Source organism: Bison bison, unplaced genomic scaffold (assembly GCF_000754665.1).
Source record: "Bison bison bison isolate TAMUID 2011002044 unplaced genomic scaffold, Bison_UMD1.0 scf7180017864193, whole genome shotgun sequence".
In the NCBI taxonomy this organism is placed as follows: domain Eukaryota; kingdom Metazoa; phylum Chordata; class Mammalia; order Artiodactyla; family Bovidae; genus Bison; species Bison bison.
In genome coordinates this window covers 2,782,140-2,799,960 of record NW_011494765.1, presented here as the reverse complement: position 1 = coordinate 2,799,960, position 17,821 = coordinate 2,782,140, and the positions used below count along the sequence as shown (strand labels likewise).

The window sequence follows — 17,821 nt, the reverse complement described above, 5'->3', positions numbered from 1 at the left end:
TCTTTATGTGTTAAACTGCTCTTTCCTCCCCAGGTTCAAGGGCAGACGGGGTTTTCGAGGAGGATTCGCAGATTGACATAGCTACAGTACAGGATATGTTGAGCAGCCACCACTACAAGTCGTTTAAAGTCAGCATGATCCACAGACTCCGCTTCACAACCGACGTCCAGTTAGGTAAGTGCGTGGACAGATGATGGACTTCCTGTAAGTGGTCAGAGTCGGAATGGGGAGAGAAACCGCCTGCCGCCTTTGTGTGGCCTGAATGACAAGCGGTAGTTTGTTTTCAGAGCACATGTTGAAACAATGAAATTTAAAGGCACTCCTTTTTGCCACCTGAGAGCTCTGTCTTGTCTTCTTTTTTATGAAGCGGAAGATTAGAAATAGAACTAACTCGAGACTCTTTTCAGACTGATTGACTTCTGTGGAGTTCCATGATTCCCATTCTGTAATTTGCTCACATCCTCTCCTTAGAGCTGCTTTGTAACATCACCACTTGCCTGTTCTCGTTCTGTGAATTCATTGCTAGTCATTCATGCCTTTATTCAGGAGGCTTTTTTTAATGATCTCAGAAGCTATACTTGGATCCACACCAGATAATCTGGAACTAAAATTCAGTTAATATGTGGGGTCAATTTGTTTCCATGAAGCGCTGAATTTCTATTATGACTTAAACCTAACAGGAGTAGAAAAAATGCCGTGGTTGTCAGCATGATATGAACACCACACCATCCTCCTCCTCATGGCTGTTACCTAGAGATGTCCTCACGTGTGAGTGCTGTACATGCGTTACTAACCTACCTAAAATGTAGGTACTTTTACTGTCTCCATCTGGCAGAGAAGGTATGAAATAGATGAGGTGCATAGAGGTGATGTCTCATGCCCACACTTACACAGCAGGTGGTTTCAGGGAAGAATCCTGGTCTGGCTAATGTGAGTGCCCCCATTTCCTAACAGAGGATGATGGGAGGGGGGCAATGGGTACAGGTGCCAGGCTTTCTCAGTCAAGGAGCTGGCCTCTTCCCGGGCTCTGCTGGGACCTCAGCCACACCACCCCTTCCTGGGCATCCTTTACTTCATGTGTAAAGGGAGAAAGCTTGAATTCTAACTCTAAGACTCATGAATGTTCTATTTCTCACAAAGGTTTCATATGTGTCTCAAAACCTTTTCTTACATGGGCATTAGTCCAGCTAATTTGTGATAAGTTTCAAGAATCTCTCAAATATCTCTTACCAGCTTGACTGACAGGAGCTTGAAGTAAGCTGACAGTAGCTTAGTAATTAAGAGATGAGCACTGGAATCACATCTGGTTTAAATTGTGACTCTGTCAACAACCAGCCATATTAGGCAATGTCTTAATCTTTCTGAGCCTCGATTCTGTTCTGTTTAAATGAGAATGTGAGTGTGCCAGCTTCTTAGGATTACTGTGGGGAGCAAGTCAGATACTCCATTGAGCTTAGCCGAGGCCTGGCAGTTGGTAGACCCTCTTAAGCAAGATCTGTTAGTGGAGATGCCACACAGTGGAAGCTTGGAGGACAGACCCAAGAGTTAAAAGTCTCGGTTCAAACCCTGACTCATTCGTTAGCTGTATCAGCACAGGCAAGGGATGCAAAGCTACAGTCTCCTCCTTTGTAAGATGAAGATAATAGTCTCTATCTCACAGATGGGGTGATTATGGGGACCAAATGTCTTATCACACGTGGAATACTTAGAAAGGCCCTGGCACATAGCAAGTTCTCAATAAACATCAGCTTCTAAGATGATGGTTATTATGACAGACGAAATAGAGAAATTAGCACCAGTGTCTTAGAATCAGAACACACAGAACCCATCTTTTTTCCTGCTCTGTAGACCTCTTTATCCTTTATCCCTCCTCACAAAAAACCTCCAAAATGGTACAAAAGGCTTATGTAATTTTGATTGTTAAAACATAAAGTTCTTCAGTGTTTTTCTTCCTAAAGGTGCTTTTTCTGGTATCTCTCATAGAAGTAAAAATAATGAGGCTCAAAAACAAGCCAGAAAGGGGGTGAAAGCACATGCTGTACGGTTCCATCTATATAATGTTCAGAAATACACAAAGATAATCTGTAGACGTAATGATGGTGGTTATCAGGGCTGAAGAGACTACAGCGACTGGAGAGGGAGCATCTGGGGTGCTGGTAAGGTTCTGTTTCTTGGTCCGGGTGCTGATTACATGACTTCTGTAGACTTGGTGGGAAAGTCAGGTTTTATATAGTCTTAGGCTTTATGCACTTTCTGTTTGTATATCCTCAGTTAAAAGTTTGCGAAGATAAGAGTGCTACTCATAAATCGTTCGTGCTTGCCTGCGATTCTTTCCCAGTAACAGAAGGTCTGCTTTTTCTGAGTGGTTCCAACTTTAAGAAGCCCAGAAATTTAAGAATTTCTAACTAGCCTGACTGCAGTCGAGATAGAGGTCCAGGGTGCAAGGCGGGGATTCTCCCAGGCGAGCATAATCAGCAAACCCATGCCTGCTGTTTCCCCAGGTGGAAAGCAGTGCCTTGGAAAGATAACCGATAGTGTGGACTTCTGTCCCAAAATTTTTTCTGAAGGGTAAAAGCCAAACTTGAATTCATCAGATTCTGATCTGTATATTTATTCAAAGGGAAAAGTTCACAAAAGGATCTGTGCCAAGACACCCAACTCTGCAGGGAACAGTGGGTTTGAATCCCAGCTTTACTGCTTACCTGCAGCTTACCTAAGCTTAGACAAGTTCCTTCCTTTTTCGGTCTTCATGTTTGTCATTTATGAAGTGGGAATTATAATGTTTACCTTTCAAGACTATGTATGAAAGTGGCCCACAGGAGTTTATCTTAGTGTTATCATTGTCTCTAATATTTATTTTGTTTATTGCTTTCTCTCCTGTTCCACCATCTTGAAAGTATATCACTCAGATTAGGTAGTCGCTCTATTGGCAAGGGGCTTCCCTGTGGCTCAGCTGGTAAAGAATCTGCCTGCAATGCGGGAGACCTAGGTTCGATCCCTGGGTTGGGAAGATCCTCTGGAGAAGAGAAAGGCTACCCACTCCAGTAATGTGGCCTAGAGAATTCCATGGACTGTACCGTCCATAGGGTCACAGAGAGTTGGACACAACGGATTGACTTTTGCTTTCACTTTCTATTGGCAAAGTCATGGTGTGGACTTGTCAAGTAGGCATGGATGATGCTGGTAACCCAAGTATCTCTCTAGAGCATTGGTTCTCAGAAGCAAGATGACTGGGAAGCTGGTTGCAGTCAGCTCTGGATGTTTCCAGTGACACCCATAGCGCCCTCTGGTGGAGAGTCACAACTGAGGCACTTCTAAAATAGGTCTCAGCATTTGTTTCCATTATGAATCTAAATTTAGTCTTTAGCATTGTAAGCAAAAGCTTCATTAATTAATCTTAAGTACAATAATTTTGTGACAGTTGGATAACCATGCCAATCAGTGCTATATCATGCAGTGAATAAGTCTACTTCCTGTTCCCATGTACGTGAATTCAGATACAGACTTCCTCCTTGGAAAGCAAATGGTAACACCCTCTTATTCTCACAACAACAAAAGCCTGCACGCAGCAGTCTGGAAATTCTTCCTTTCTGAAACAGAATCAACTGCGAAGTCCAGGGCAGCACACAGTCTTTATGAGCAGTCAAGTGAGCAGCTGGATTCTGAGATCAGTAAATAATTTATTTTATTTCAACTGACTAGCCAGGTGCTTCAGATCTTTCCTGACACTGATGGATGGTCTCCTCTGCTCGTCCATCCTGTGTCAGTCAGAGCAGAGATTTCACTTGCCCCCTGTGGCAAGTTCTTCTAAGCGGTAAGTGTCTGTGTGCGGCATTCACCCAGCAGCGCTGCCGATCCCAGAGAAGACCAGCCGTGCGCTCTGAGTGAGTGGTACCTGAGAACACGTTGCCGCGGCTCAGCATCCCCGGGCTCCACGGTGCCGTCACAGCGGCCTGCCTCCCAATTGAGGAGCAGGGGCCGATGTTCCAGTTTTAACCATCTGCCACTTGTTTCTGCAAAAGTCAGGGAATAAGAGACTCAGATTTTGATCTGCAACACCCCAGATTCAATCAATTTTCCCCAGACTTTTATGTGAATGAAAAACTTTATCGGAGGCCATTCATGAAATGTAGGGCAACGATCTAATCTTTTAAAATAGTTAACAAGAAAAATTATAATTGTTAAAGTGAAGTGAAAGTTACTCAGTCACATCTGACTCTTTGCGACCCCATGGACTATACAGCTCATGGAATTCTCCAGGCCAGAATACTGGAGTGGGTAGCCTTTCCCTTCTGCAGGGAAATCTTCCCAACCCAGGGATCGAACCCAGGTCTCCCACATTGCAGGCAGATTCTTTACCAGCTGAGCCACAAGGGAAGCTCTATAATTTTTAAAAGCAGATATCATTTATCAAATGCTTGCTATATGCCAGGCACTCTGCTGGTCATTCTTACATGCATTGTCTCCTGGATCATAGGCCTTTATTAGATAGTACTGATATTATCTCTATTTTTTTATGTGAGAAAAGTGGGGTGTAGGGGAAATCTAGTAAGTAGTGAAGCTGAGATCAGAACCCAGGACTGTCTGAGGCTGAGGTCTCTGGCTAACCACTGGATCATTCCTTGCAAGCAGATCCTCCTTGCACCAATACTCTATTCCTATAACAATGTATGGTATACAGTGAACTTTCACCCCTTTACCCTATTTAATTGACACAGCACATTGACAATGCTATTCCCATTTCATGACAGAAAACTGACATTTGGAAGCATTAATGAAATCCTGTGACGCATATAAAGCACTTAGTGCTTACTGGCACTTAGCTGTTACTTAACAAGTACTGTCTTGCCCTCCCCCTCAGTCATCACATACACAGTAGGATATCCATCCCAGTAGCAGAACTGGGACTGAAACTCAATCCCGTACACTCAGTCCAGTCCATCACATGACAGACACCTTGGTCATTAATAGTGTCCCTTCACCAAGGAAGTGATTACTTCTAGTTGGCCCATTCCAAACATGCTCTGCATCCTTTACTCTTCTCCGTCCCCTAGCATCTGGAGGTCGGTGTCAGGGTAGCGTGTGTGCTGCTAGACCCTCCTCCATTCACACTGCTGACCAATCACTGCACCTCTTCCCTCTGGCACAGACCTGACCCCTTTCCAACACAGCCCAGAAGCAGCACCCACCAATCAGTTGGTGTTGGTTCTTAGGCTGAAATCTGTTTGCCATCCTTGCTCTACCAGCCCAGAAAACTCACCAGACAAGGCCATCATGCCTGACCGTTCCTATATTTCCCAAAAACGTTTTTGGATTTTGTTTTCATCTTGTCTGCTTCCCTTCCATGTTGGGCCTAAAAGCACAGATGCCCTTTAAGGGTAGACCTTGCTTGAACTTATGCTAAGTTGAAATTTTTTTCCATTAACTTGAGCTCCTGTATGCTTGACCGCAGGATCAGGCACTAAGACATGTTGCTGCTGCTGCTGCTGCTAAGTCGCTTCAGTCGTGTCCAACTTTGTGCAACCCCATAGACGGAAGCCCACCAGGCTCCCCTGTCCCTGGCATTCTCCAGGCAAGAACACTGGAGTTCTTGAGTACACTGGAGCGTACTCAAGAGTGTACTCAAGGAGCCTAAGTACACTGGAGTGGGTTGCCATTTCCTTCTCCAGTGCAGGAAAGTGAAAAGTGAAAGTGAAGTCGCTCAGTTGCGCCCAACTCATAGCGACCTCATGGACTGCAGCCTACCAGGCTCCTCCATCCATGGGATTTTCCAGGCAAAAATACTGGAATGGGTTGCTAAGACATGGTTGCTACCCAAACATCCCAAGGCTGGCAGGTTGAAGTAGGTTTAGGGAAATTGACTCTACAACATCAAAAGGTAGACTTCCTTGATGGTCCAGTGGTTAAGTCTGAGCCTCCACTGCAGAGGGCATGGGTTCCATCCCTGGTTGGGGAACTAAAATTGCGTTTGCCACATGATGTGGTCAAAAAGTTAAGAAAAGGATCAGATGGCGAATGCCAGCCATGATCTAAGAAGCCCATAGTATACTATCAATAAGTTCTTGTTATCTGGCTTATAGAAACTGAATTAATTATGACACACCAGCCACAGGGCTGCCAATAAACCCATGTAAGAATCAAGACAGGGAAGGCCTGTCATTTACATGCTACTGTAAAGCAGCAGTTCCTACCATGACCGTGTATCAGAATCACCAACTCCTGGCCTCGTCCCAGATCTGTTGGCTCAGAATCTCCTCTTAATTGTGCGGTTTGGGAAATGCAGTCTCACAGTATTCAAAGGACTTTCTTGCCCCTTATCTCTTTGTCCAAGGCTTGTTTTTACTGATTGGGCAGGTCAGCCTGGTTTTCCCAGCACAGGGTCTCAGGCTGAGAAGTGTTTTGATAGTCATGCCACTTGTGCTAACTTGAGCCCTTCACCTTCTCAATTGCCAGTATTGACCATCTCCACATCACTAAAAGAATATATCACTGAACATATACCATGAATTCCATCCATGTCATTATTGTGTAAGATTATAAAATAACCTCTACCAAAAGTTTCCATGGTTACCTCCATTCTCTCTTCATAAAGCAGTCCATAGGCATAATCATAACACTTCTGATCACAGTATTTTGTTAACAGAAGTATCAAGTACAGTAGCACATACCTTAGAGAAGCAAAGAGGGCTTTGTCTTACACCAGCTCCAGTCAGGTTTGTAATGACTGCCCAGAGCATTGCGCTGAGGTAGCATCTCAGGCTGGATCTGAGAGCAACGTCAACTCGGTGATTGATTAAAAATGTCTGCCCTGGGCCTGAGCATGACGAGAGGCAGCGTGTTTGCCATTTGTTGTCATTATTTAATCCATTGGCCAGTACCTACAAGCCAGCCCTCAAGAGAAGACCTTATCACAGTGTTACTTTTAATGCATAGCATGCAAACTTAAGAACACATTACAACACAGGACTGCCTGAGTGAAATCTACATCGGTGGCCTGGGCTGATTACTCTTCAGGCTCACTCTGACACTAAAAGTAGTTCATGTGGCTGTTTGAATAAAATATATGCCCCTGTTACTTTCCGCTGGAGTACCTATGGAGTATATAGTTCAAGTAATGACACAATCCTGAAATGTGTGGTCTTAAGAAACGGACCAATCTTCCTTCCATGTTTCCATCTCAGATTGAATACTAAGGAGATAACCCTTCTCCGTGCAGAGACACTAAAATGTTCATGGGGAGACATGCATTGTGCTTAGCTCCAAGATCCCTGGATCCGCAGAGTAATTTGGAATGCAAATTCTAGCATTCTAAGTACTCGTAACAATAAGGTAGTAAGAAATTCTAGTATTAAATGATGATTCTCTTCCTATTGTGGCAACATTTTCTGAACCAAAAGTTGGAACAGAATTTAACAAATCCTAGTGAACCTGTGAAGTAGCAGGACAGACACTGTCAAGACTTCCTCCAGAAAATGTCTTTACCGCATTAGTGCTTAATGCAGTGATCAAGTCAAGGGAAAATCTCCTGACGGAAAATGTCAGAAGCTCGAGGGGCTTCTTCCAACTGTATGCTTTCCTCTCCACTCCCAGATCTTCTCTTTTGAGAATCCCTACTGGGTAATCCAGGATTACTAATGACAATGTGCCAGGCTCCTCAGATCGCTAAGAAAGAATTAAGAACTGGAAAAAGTGGATAACCATTGGCATAATGGAAGTTAATGGGAATCAGATAGGTGAAAGTTGACCAAGGTTCCATATTCTTTTTACCACTTCCTCATCCTTGGCACTTGAGCTCCACCAGTGTACTGAGCATGGGGAAGATCTGATGTTTCCTCATTCTGCAGGTGATTAAATATAAATTCTCTTAAGAAACAACATTACTGCTTCCTCACATTTAAGTTCACCTGAGGTATATTTGCTAAGTCGCTTCAGTCGTGTCTGACTCTTTGCAGTCCTTTGGACTGTAGCCCACCAGGCTCCTCTATCCATGGGATTCTCCAGGGAAGAGTATTGGAGTGGGTTGCCATGCCCTCCTCCAGGGGATCTTCCCCACCCAGGGAGTGAGCATTGGCAGGTTCTTTACCACTAATGCCCCCCGAGAACCATGTATTTACCAGGAGAATATTTAGTTTGGGAACCTAACTTTGCCAGTATAAAATCTTTGCAGCTGCCTTCTCTACAGCGAGAATTTAGCCCTCATCCAAGGATGGGTGTTACTGAGATTATAGTCCAAGGTCTGGTTTAGTAAGCTCCTTGTGCTGAGCACCGTGCTGAGTTCTGCTGTACAGACATGGGCTCATTTGTGGTCAGGCCACCTCTGCGTTTGCACTCCAAGGGTAATAGTCTAGTCAAGTATAGCAGACTTGTTCCCAAGTCTCTAACTAATCTTACATTGAAATTGGCCACATTTAGCTCTGGATCCCAAGTGATTTGGGGATGTTTTTCCACTTAACAGAACTAGTGATCCACTTGATCTCAAGAATGTAAGGTTCTACTGATCTCGTTTTGGATCCCTGATAAATTGTCGGAGACTGTGCATTTTATGCTGCAATGCATTTGACCATTATAAAAGTGCATAGTGAGATACACTGGGTCTTTGTAAGCCCCAGCTTATTCGTTTGGGGATATGAATTATGTTGTAGCTCTGTCATTAATGGGTGACATCAGACAAGGCATATCCCAGCCCTGAGCTTCAATTTCTTTGTATGGAGAATGAAAGTCCCAGACTAGGTGATCTCTCAGGTCTCATTAAGCCCAAACAGCCTGTGTATCTGATCCTGTGTGTAAATTCAGAAAAGTTTCAAAGACTTCCCTGCCTGCTCTGTGGATGCTATTGATTGCTATATAGATTTAGCAAAATCCACTCTGGCAAGGAGTTGTTCAGTGGCCCTCCCAGGGGGCTTTTCCAGGCTTTCGCAGGCTGTAGGTAACCGGAAGACAAGAGGATTGTAGAACTGTGTAAAAAGAGACTCTGGGGTTTACCAGTGGTGGGGCTTTTGTCGTCTCAGACTCGCGGTTGTAGGAAAGTGATGAATGAACCACAGCTCGAGATGTCTGAGCAAATAAGCAGTAACTCAGGAAAACACTGAGGTGTGGGATGCTAAATGCTGAAACACACTGGTGTTTCAGCTTCTGGGAAGGGCGTTTTAAGTGTGCCCTGAGGGGGGCTGTGCCTTCTAAGAGCCACACATGGCCCTCAGGGACAGTAGGGAACAGCTGAGGGGTCAGAACACACACTGGACTTGGTCCCATAGACCTGGGCTTCAGCCCCAACCTCGCTGTTTACTGACATGGTTCACCCTGGGCAAGTGTGGCAGTTCACCTTCCTGCGGTCGTTTTAGTAGTAATCCTCATACTGATTGAGCCCTTACAATGTCCCAGGCGCTCTGCTCTTTTCTGCATGCTTAGGCCATTCCACCTTCATGATGCCCTGCAAGTTGGTACTGTTCCCCATTTTACAAGGGAGGAAGCTCAGGCTCACCGAGGGAGACTGCCACTTTGCCCAGGATAACATCAGCAGATCAAGATCTCCAGATTAATGACCTGGAGACCATGCAGGGCAGGGGTTCCCTAGCACCAGGGTTTCCACAGCTTCAGGTGTGAAAATGTTCTTCCTGATTTTGAATTGATCTCTTGGAGGTTGCCAGGAAGAAGTTTGCCCTCTTGGGGATAGGAGGCTATTGCCAGGATTCATGGGGTTGAGAGCATTGGTCTCCGCAATTGGACAGTCATTCTGGATCCTGGTGTTTCCCATACTGGGGTATAGAGTGGCTCCCCAAGAGAATCACCCCCCACCCTCACCCCAGACTAGAGCCTGGCAGGTCCCTCGTTCATATCCCTCCTGTGACTCTCCAAGCTCACACTCGTCCTGACCATCATCTCTTGATCTGTGTCACATCCCTTAGCCTAGTGCCTGACTCCGGATAGCAGCAGTCATGAGAAGTAGTAGTAGGTGTCCCTGTGTATGTGAATTGCTCAGTTGTGTCCAACTCTTTGCAACCCCAAGGACTGTAGCCCACCAGGCTCCTCTGCCCATGGGATTCTCCAGGCAAGAATACTAGAGTGGGTAGCCAGTCCCTTCTCCAGGGAGTCTTCCCGACCTAGGGATCAAACTGGTGTCTTGTGCATTGCAAGCAGATTCTTTACCATCTGAGCCATGACAGAAGGCCGCTAGCTATGGATTAAGCACGATGGCTGACACTTTTACAAGTCTTATTTCATTCAATCCTTATAACAAGCCCATGAGGTGGATTCTATTATTGCCAGTTTTTTAGCAAGTTTCCCAAAATCACAGCATTAGAAAATAGGGAAGCTGATCCCCAAAGTCAGGATCAGGAATGTCTGACTCCAGAGTTCCCTGTCCCTAACCTCTATGCCACTGCCTTGAAATACAAACTGGGCTGCTCCTGCCTTCCTGATAGAGATATGCTGAGCTTGTGATAAGTTGCTACACATGAAAGGACCCAGCACAGAGATTGTCCAGGGTAGGTGCCCAGTCTGTGTTAGCAGAAGTAATGCACAGGGCTAATTTCCTCGTAGGGAAATCTTTCAGTTAGCTAAAACAGACACAGGTCTCCTGGTGATAACTCTAAAGCCTTGGACAAATAGTCTCCCCAGAGAGTTGTATATACGTTAGAGTTGCATTTTTGTTTATTTTGAGCTGTCTTGTTAAGGAAGGATTTATACGCTGGCGTTGATGTAGGACAGCAATCAGGCAGTGTTTTCTGCTTTGACAGTTGGTGTGATAGTTTGCTCCCAGTGAAGTTTGACTCACTGTATCTGGAAGCTGTCAGAAGTGGGAACATGAAAAGGTCATGACGGATGGCTTTGGATAAGTGGGTTGGGGAAGAGAGCTGGTAAAGGAGACAAATGGCCTCCCTTGTTTCCGAGGGAAGGGGCCAGCCCTGGCCGCTTCGGGCCAGCCTGCGTCCTGTCTTCCTCCTCACTGGCCGAGCCTGCTGAAGTGGAGCCTCCCAGGCACCGTAGGTCAGAGTGGCACCCCTGTTTGCAGCCCTGTGGGTACCACAGGACTGCTCGGGGGAGGTCGTCTCCAGTTTAGAATCACTTCTCATCATTACCAGTTACAGAATTTAACATACTCCTGTCCTCTCATGTTTTAAAAATTGGGAAAGCGTTCTGAATTCTAAAGTAGAAACCAACCCCCACCAAAAAAGTCAACTTTTAAAATGATGTTTGTTTTTATTTTGGTGAAATTACCACTGGCCAGAGTTGACTTAACCTATGAAGCATATCCTTTTGACCTCTTTTCTATAAATATTTTCCCTGTCCTTTTCACCTAGCATCATAAGAATTTTTCCAAATCAGAGCTTTGTTTATGCTTAGTTTTTCATGGTTGCATTGTGTTCCTACATGGTTGTCTTAACTAGTCCTCTATTGTTGGCCGTTTAAGTTAGAGAAATGTAAACTTAATAGAAACCAGCTTTCCCTTCTTTTCTTGGACATAGATTTACCATTTGAATTGCCTGTTAATCATGCATAAACGACACTTCAAGGAGTGCCTCTGCCTTTCCTTTAGAAGAAAGTGAAATTGTTAGTCGCTCAGTTATGTCCAACTGACTCCGTGTGACCCCACGGACTGTAGCCCGCCAGGCTCCTCTGTCCATGAGATTCTCCAGACAAAAATACTGGAGTGGGTTGGCATTTCCTGCTCCAGGGGATCTTCCCGACCCAGGAATCGAACCTGGGTCTCCTGCAGTGCAGGTAGATTCTTTACCAGCTGAGCCACCAAGGAAGCCCTTTTCTTCAGAGACTTGACACAAAACTCTAGCCAGGGAAATCAGAACATGCTCAGCGGTTGAACAGAAGAATATTGATAGAACTTCATGCTTCAGTTTGCCACATACGAACAAAATTAAAGGTGTGCATTTATTGGCTGCTGCTGCTGCCAAGTCGCTTCAGTCATGTCCAACTCTGTGCGACCCCATAGACAGCAGCCCACGAGGCTCCCCTGTCCCTGGGATTCTCCAGGCAAGAACACTGGAGTGGGTTGCCATTGCCTTCTCCAATTTATTGGCACATTTGAAAATTATTTGTTCCTTGGTGAAAATGGAGAGAGAAGATTAAAGACTGGGTGAGGAACGATGGGGTAAGTCCCACACTCGGGACCCGGATGGCTCTGGGTATGAATACGGCTTTCCCACTTAAACACTGCCCAGCCTTAAACCAGCGCCTTCCCTTCTCCTAGCACAGGTTATATACAGCTCCTCGCACAGTTCTGGCAGAATAATGCTGGGGCTGAGAGGACACGTTCTGGAACCAGGTTACCTGGCTTTCTTCCCATTCCGGCTCTGCCCCTTGGCAGCTGTGTGAACTTGGGCAAGTTACGTCTCCTCCCCGTGGTTTCGAGTTCCTCATCTATAAAATAGAAGAAAACACAGGAACCGACCTCATATGGTGGTTGTGAGATTGGCATCAGTGCACACAAGGGGTTCCTACCCTTTCTGGCACAGAGTTGGTACCAGTTAATGCCTCACCACCCTTTGCCCCCGACCTGGCCTGTAGCACCAGCCTCCAAACTGCTCTCCTCTCCACCAGGCTGCCTTGTCCTTTCAGCTCCAGGCCGGGGCCCCAAGAGGTCTGTTTGCTTCAGGCTAAATTCTGCAGTAGAGACTGGTGGGTGTGCTCAGGAAAGTGGGCTCCGATGGTGCTGCCGCTTGTCCGGCAGAAGCGAGCAGGGTCCTGTGAGGCCGTGTGCCCCGCTTTAAGAAGCCAGACTCACACATCTTAAGGAGGGGAAGATTATTTAATGTAGAAAAGGATTTTTCCCATCAGGAGAGATTCCCCTACAGGCTTCTTTAAATAGTGACTCCTCTAGGCAGGCAAGTGTTTTACAGATCATTAACTGCTTGACTGAAAGCCTGCAGGGCAGAGAAAGTTAAAACTAAAGTGTTGGGAGCCCCTGCCAATTACAGATCAATCCAAAATGAAGATAAAGTATCTCTGAAACTAGAAGTCACTGGGAAAATGTGATTTGATTCAGAAAAAATCTGATTTCCACGCAGCTGTTCTGAAATATACCGCTTGTTTCAGTGGTGTTCCACCTGCCTGCCTGTCTTGATCCTAATGCATTCAACTCCCACATCTTCATCCCCAAACCGCAGACTTGGGGGTTCCCCCTGGTGAATGGTGACTACACAATAACCCCAGGGAAGGGTGTGTTTGGGAAAGTGTTCTTGTGGTGGAACAGAGCTTAGGCTACTGATGCTAAGATACAGCCCATAATGGATGAACTCTACAGGAACAATTTGCAGATAAAAATAATAGAAATTAAAGTGTACTTTACATGATAAAAGAAAGATGAAAGAGGACGAGAGTCTGTTACATCTGAGATGGTTACAAAAGTCCTGCTTTGTGAAGTAGGCTCTGTTGAAAAGATTGATGCAATGGGGAGTGACCTTGGCTTGGAGCAGGAGCTGGTGATGTATGTATGCGCATCCCTCTGCTAAATGGACCCAGATTTGTAGCACTAATATACATGGGAGCCCAGAACCAAACTCAGTACGGCAATAAATCAACAGCCACTTTGGGTGTCATTTCTGGTTTATATTCCACTATTGTTCTATCACTTTAATTCATGTCACTATCATCTTTTCATCTGGAACAGTTTTATATAATTTTCCAGTGGAGTTACCTGACAAATCCTATCAAATTAACAAGCTACATTAACAATATTGACTGACTACGGCTTCAGGAGTTGCAGGGCCATAGAACAAAATTTTAAAACCGTGTCTCTCTGATGATGATTTTCCCCCTCCCTTTCTGAGAAAGGAATGTGGGGCAGAGTTTATTCCACAGAAGAGATATGCACATTTATTTTGCTCTGTTCGTTTTGACTTTTATAAATGTCAAAATAAGAAGCAGAGAAAGGCAGGGAATGGGGAGCCACTTACAGCCAACAATCATGGTGTAAGTACTTTTCTTCTTTCAGGGAACTATAGAAATGTCCAGATCTTTAACAATTAATGACCAAATTGGAGGGAAGAGTGTGACTGGGTAGTCGTAATCTATTTTAAGTGAAATGTAATAAAATCAGTCTCCTGATGCATTCTCACCCTCCTGAAATCATCTAGACCTGAACGTCCAGAGTCAATTGGGCTGATGACATTATGCCTAATTGAAATATGGCATTCCTGAAAGATGCCTAATGACAAATTCAAGCATTCGATTAATTAAAAAAATACCAATTGCTCATCTTTTCCTGAGACCACACAGTAGTGACTGGGGTTAAGCAACTGAACTGCAGGGTCTCCTTCAGATACGGCAGGTGACACTGTGCTGCAGTCTGTCCAGCCTCCTGCCTTTGTCTGGCTGCTATCTGGGATTTCTTTATTCATAAAATAAAATGGAGACAAGTGGAGTGTGTAGCACAACTCATCACTAGGATTTTGTATTTCCGTTCTTTTTTAATTTTAAATTTGGTCTGACTGTGGTCGTTGTGATCTCTTGGTTTTTGTTTTTTAATGTAGCTATTTCTTTTATCTGCCTTATCTTTTGGCCTACCAGGTTTTCTTACATGATAGTTTAGAATTCCTGAGCGTGATCCATAGGATGAAATACGTTAACTGTGGTTGTCTTTTCTGTTGCAGAATGTACATTCGGTGATTTTACCGGTTTCTTATGTCTTCATTTTGCTTGTTCTCACTTTGACCCTGACCTTGAAACTGTGGCCTAAAAATTAATTAATTTTAAGATTCCTTCTGGGGCCTACTCTGGAAGGATATTGAAGGGTTTCGTTTCACTTCATGAACAGATTCCTCAATTTTCAGTAAAACGGAAAAGAGAGCTTCTAGCCTAGATGTTATGTGTCAGGCTGGGCACCGTCTGCTCGGAGATCCAGGAGAGCGTTGCTGTGGTTTCCAAGGTGGTCCCAGGACACCCTGCCTCCTTGGTGCTGTCATGGTCGTCCCAACAGCTTTGCTCCCGGTCACTGCGCAGTGTGTTATGTCTCTCAGGGCTCTGAAAATGAAGCCTGAAGTCCCCATAGTTAACATTCTGGTTCCCTGTTAGAAAGCCTTTGTTGCATAAAGTGCACCCAGGGCTGTCTCCCTTAGCGGAGGAGCAGTACCTCCACAGCCTGAAGCCTTGCGCTTGGAAGGTTTTGCGTGAAGCACCTTGTAGTCCTCCTGTGACTCCCTTTAGATATGCTGTGGACAGTTACTTAGTGTCAGAGGCTTCTTTAGCGAGAGAGCAACTTCTCCTGTGTTTAGTGTGGAAGATTTTTCCAGGTCAGAAGCTCTTCGTTGGTAGCCTGGCTGTTTAGGCATAGGTGATTTGACAGCTCTGTCTGCCCAACCCAGATCTTCTACAACAAAACACAGCAGAGACCACTGATCAGAATTGTTTAAATGAACCTTACCTTACAGTTTATTTCACTAATGATATGTAGGTAAGCTCTATATTATATCTTTTCCAAGAAGGAAGGCTTCATAATACCTTCGTATATGGATTTTGGTTGCTGCCCCTCTCCCCACCCCGACCCTGGCTCACCCACCCAGGAGGCCAGACGGGCGGCTTCTCCGTACCATTTGGAGTCTCCTTACATCTGTCTTAAGAAGCCCATGGCATTCCCCGAAGCCCTAGAGAGAGTTCATGCTCGTTCAATTTAGGATTTACAAAACAGGTCAGGTGATTCCACTGAAATCACTTACACCTCACACTTCTCGTGGCTTCTCTTCTGTCCTCCCCTCGGCCTTACAGGTATCTCTGGAGACAAAGTGGAGATAGACCCTGTCACGAGTCAGAAAGCCAGCACCAAGTTCTGGATTAAGCAGAAGCCCATCTCGATCGATTCTGACCTGCTCTGTGCCTGTGACCTTGCAGAAGAAAAAAGCCCCAGTGAGTAGTGCCTTTTATTTATGTCCCCGTTCTCTCTCCCCCCCGCTTCCCCTCTGTGTGCTGGGTTCCAGGAGAATATATTGCCACCGTGTCCTTTTTTCCTTGGGTCTCTTTAATTCATTACCAGAAATTTCTTTTAATCAAATGGGATTTTGTTGTGGTACCCAGAGCCTGACACGGGCCCCTCTTCCGCTCAGTCTTGATGGCAGTAGAGAGGCTCACAGTGGCTCCTGACCTCAGTGCCCCCCCACCGCCACCCCCGATGGGGACTAGGGGCTGGGGGCAGCTTCCCGCCAGGAATCTGCACTCCCCAGAGCCCTCATTTCACTTTGTGTTCCCTTCCTCTGCCTGTTTGGGGGGCTGGATGAGTCAGACCCGGACCTGCCTGCCTTCCTGGCCAGGTCAAGGGGAGCTGGAGAATTTCCCGTGGCAGCTGAAGACTAGATTTAGATATCCATCATGCCAGAGGTGTCAACACCCTCCAGATTATTGGCAGCTGCATGACCTACCAGCTCGTAATTAAACCCCCGCCTGGTGCTGTGGAAGAGATCACTGCTGGGCTGGCACGCCTCTGGTTAAATTACCAAAGTTGACACAGTCCAAGTGTATATTGTAGCATATATATTTTTGCAGTTCAGTAATTGAGGATAGCCTTTAGATTAATCATGTTTAGGACTTCAGTCCCATGAAAAGACAGAAAGGACACAGGTCATACTGATACTCCTCCATGGAAGAAAGGATTTGTTGTTTGGCCTGGAGAAGGCTATAAGACGCTGGTTCTCGCCTTCAGAGCCTGTTAGAATGGAGCCACCCAGCACGCACCCCAGTAGCGTAGCTTCCAACTCAGTAACTTGGAGCACCCGATTTGTGTTAGTCTCCTTTGTTCCGGTGTCTGCTAAACTGGGAACAAATACAAGGAACAGTAAGAAATCTAAAGGCCAGCAAGTGTCTGTAATGTGGCTCCAGTTTTTGAGATAAAACTAACTAAACAGGGACCTAAAGAACAAAACCTGGGCCTGTATACCACCTGGCCTCGTTTATGCGGGGGTGTATAATTGTTTTGTTGAATCCAGCCGTACTACATGGTCTCCTCCTGTCAGCTCCGTAGCCTACAGCTGAGCAAGAAGGGGGACCCTAGTGGTGCAGGGAAAGGAGGAAGGCCATGCTCACCCCTACCGTCCCACCATCCTGTCGTCCCAGTGAGGCCTCGGTGGCTGCAGAGACAGCATGGCTGCCAGAAGGAGTGGTGAAAAACCGCCTGCTGCTCTGGGGCCCTTGCCCAAAGGCCGCCAGAGTCCCTCCTCCTTTAGATAAACATCTTTTTCCTAATCCCTCTCCCTCAAGCTAGTCAGCCAATAAAGATGTCATCATTCTAGCATCTTTCTTCCCAAGAACTCAAGATGCTTTGAAAAGTAACATTTTATAAATGCTCCATGTCTCTGAGAAATGAGAGCAGTCCACTTACATGTTACACAGGGGGTTACGCTGGAGTGGAAAGGTTAGGGAAAGAGCTAGAAACAGGATTCAGATTTCCCTTATATTCCTACCAAGACACTTTGCAAGCCGGGCTGGGCTTCAGGCATCAGAAGGTAAAGGATGTAACACACCCAACCTAATAGGGAATAAAGCAGAGATGTACAGCCACCCCTCCTGTTGCCTCTGGGGGCCACTCAGCCAAGAAGTACTTCTCACACATCTCTGAGGGTGAGGCCAAGTTCCAAAGTCTTAGGGATCCAGAGCAGACCTGGGCCCCACCATTTCAGTACTGACGGCCCAGCAGGAGAGTCTTTTGTCATGTGCTCAGACCTACTTGATGGCTCTGTGTAAAACCTGCACGTGTAGGTCTTGTAGAGGTTCCCCCTCTCACTCTGGAACTGTGACCCTTTGTGAGCAGAGAGGCACGCTGCCTGCCCCAGTAAACACTTCCTGAATCCTTGTCTCCATCACAGCACTTTCAAACCATGTC

The 17,821-nt window shown here is 45.7% G+C and overlaps 1 protein-coding gene across 17 annotated transcripts in view; it reads left to right on the top strand.

The window, feature by feature from the left end:
* MAPKAP1 (mitogen-activated protein kinase associated protein 1) overlaps nucleotides 1–17,821 on the top strand; it is a 234,120-nt gene that overhangs the window by 188,896 nt on the left and 27,403 nt on the right. For all 17 annotated transcript variants that reach the window (XM_010844073.1, XM_010844067.1, XM_010844071.1 and 14 more), the window contains 2 exons: nucleotides 34–174; nucleotides 15,718–15,855. In XM_010844073.1, the coding sequence (XP_010842375.1) occupies nucleotides 34–174; nucleotides 15,718–15,855 (279 nt within the window). The remainder of the gene's footprint in view (nucleotides 1–33; nucleotides 175–15,717; nucleotides 15,856–17,821) is intronic.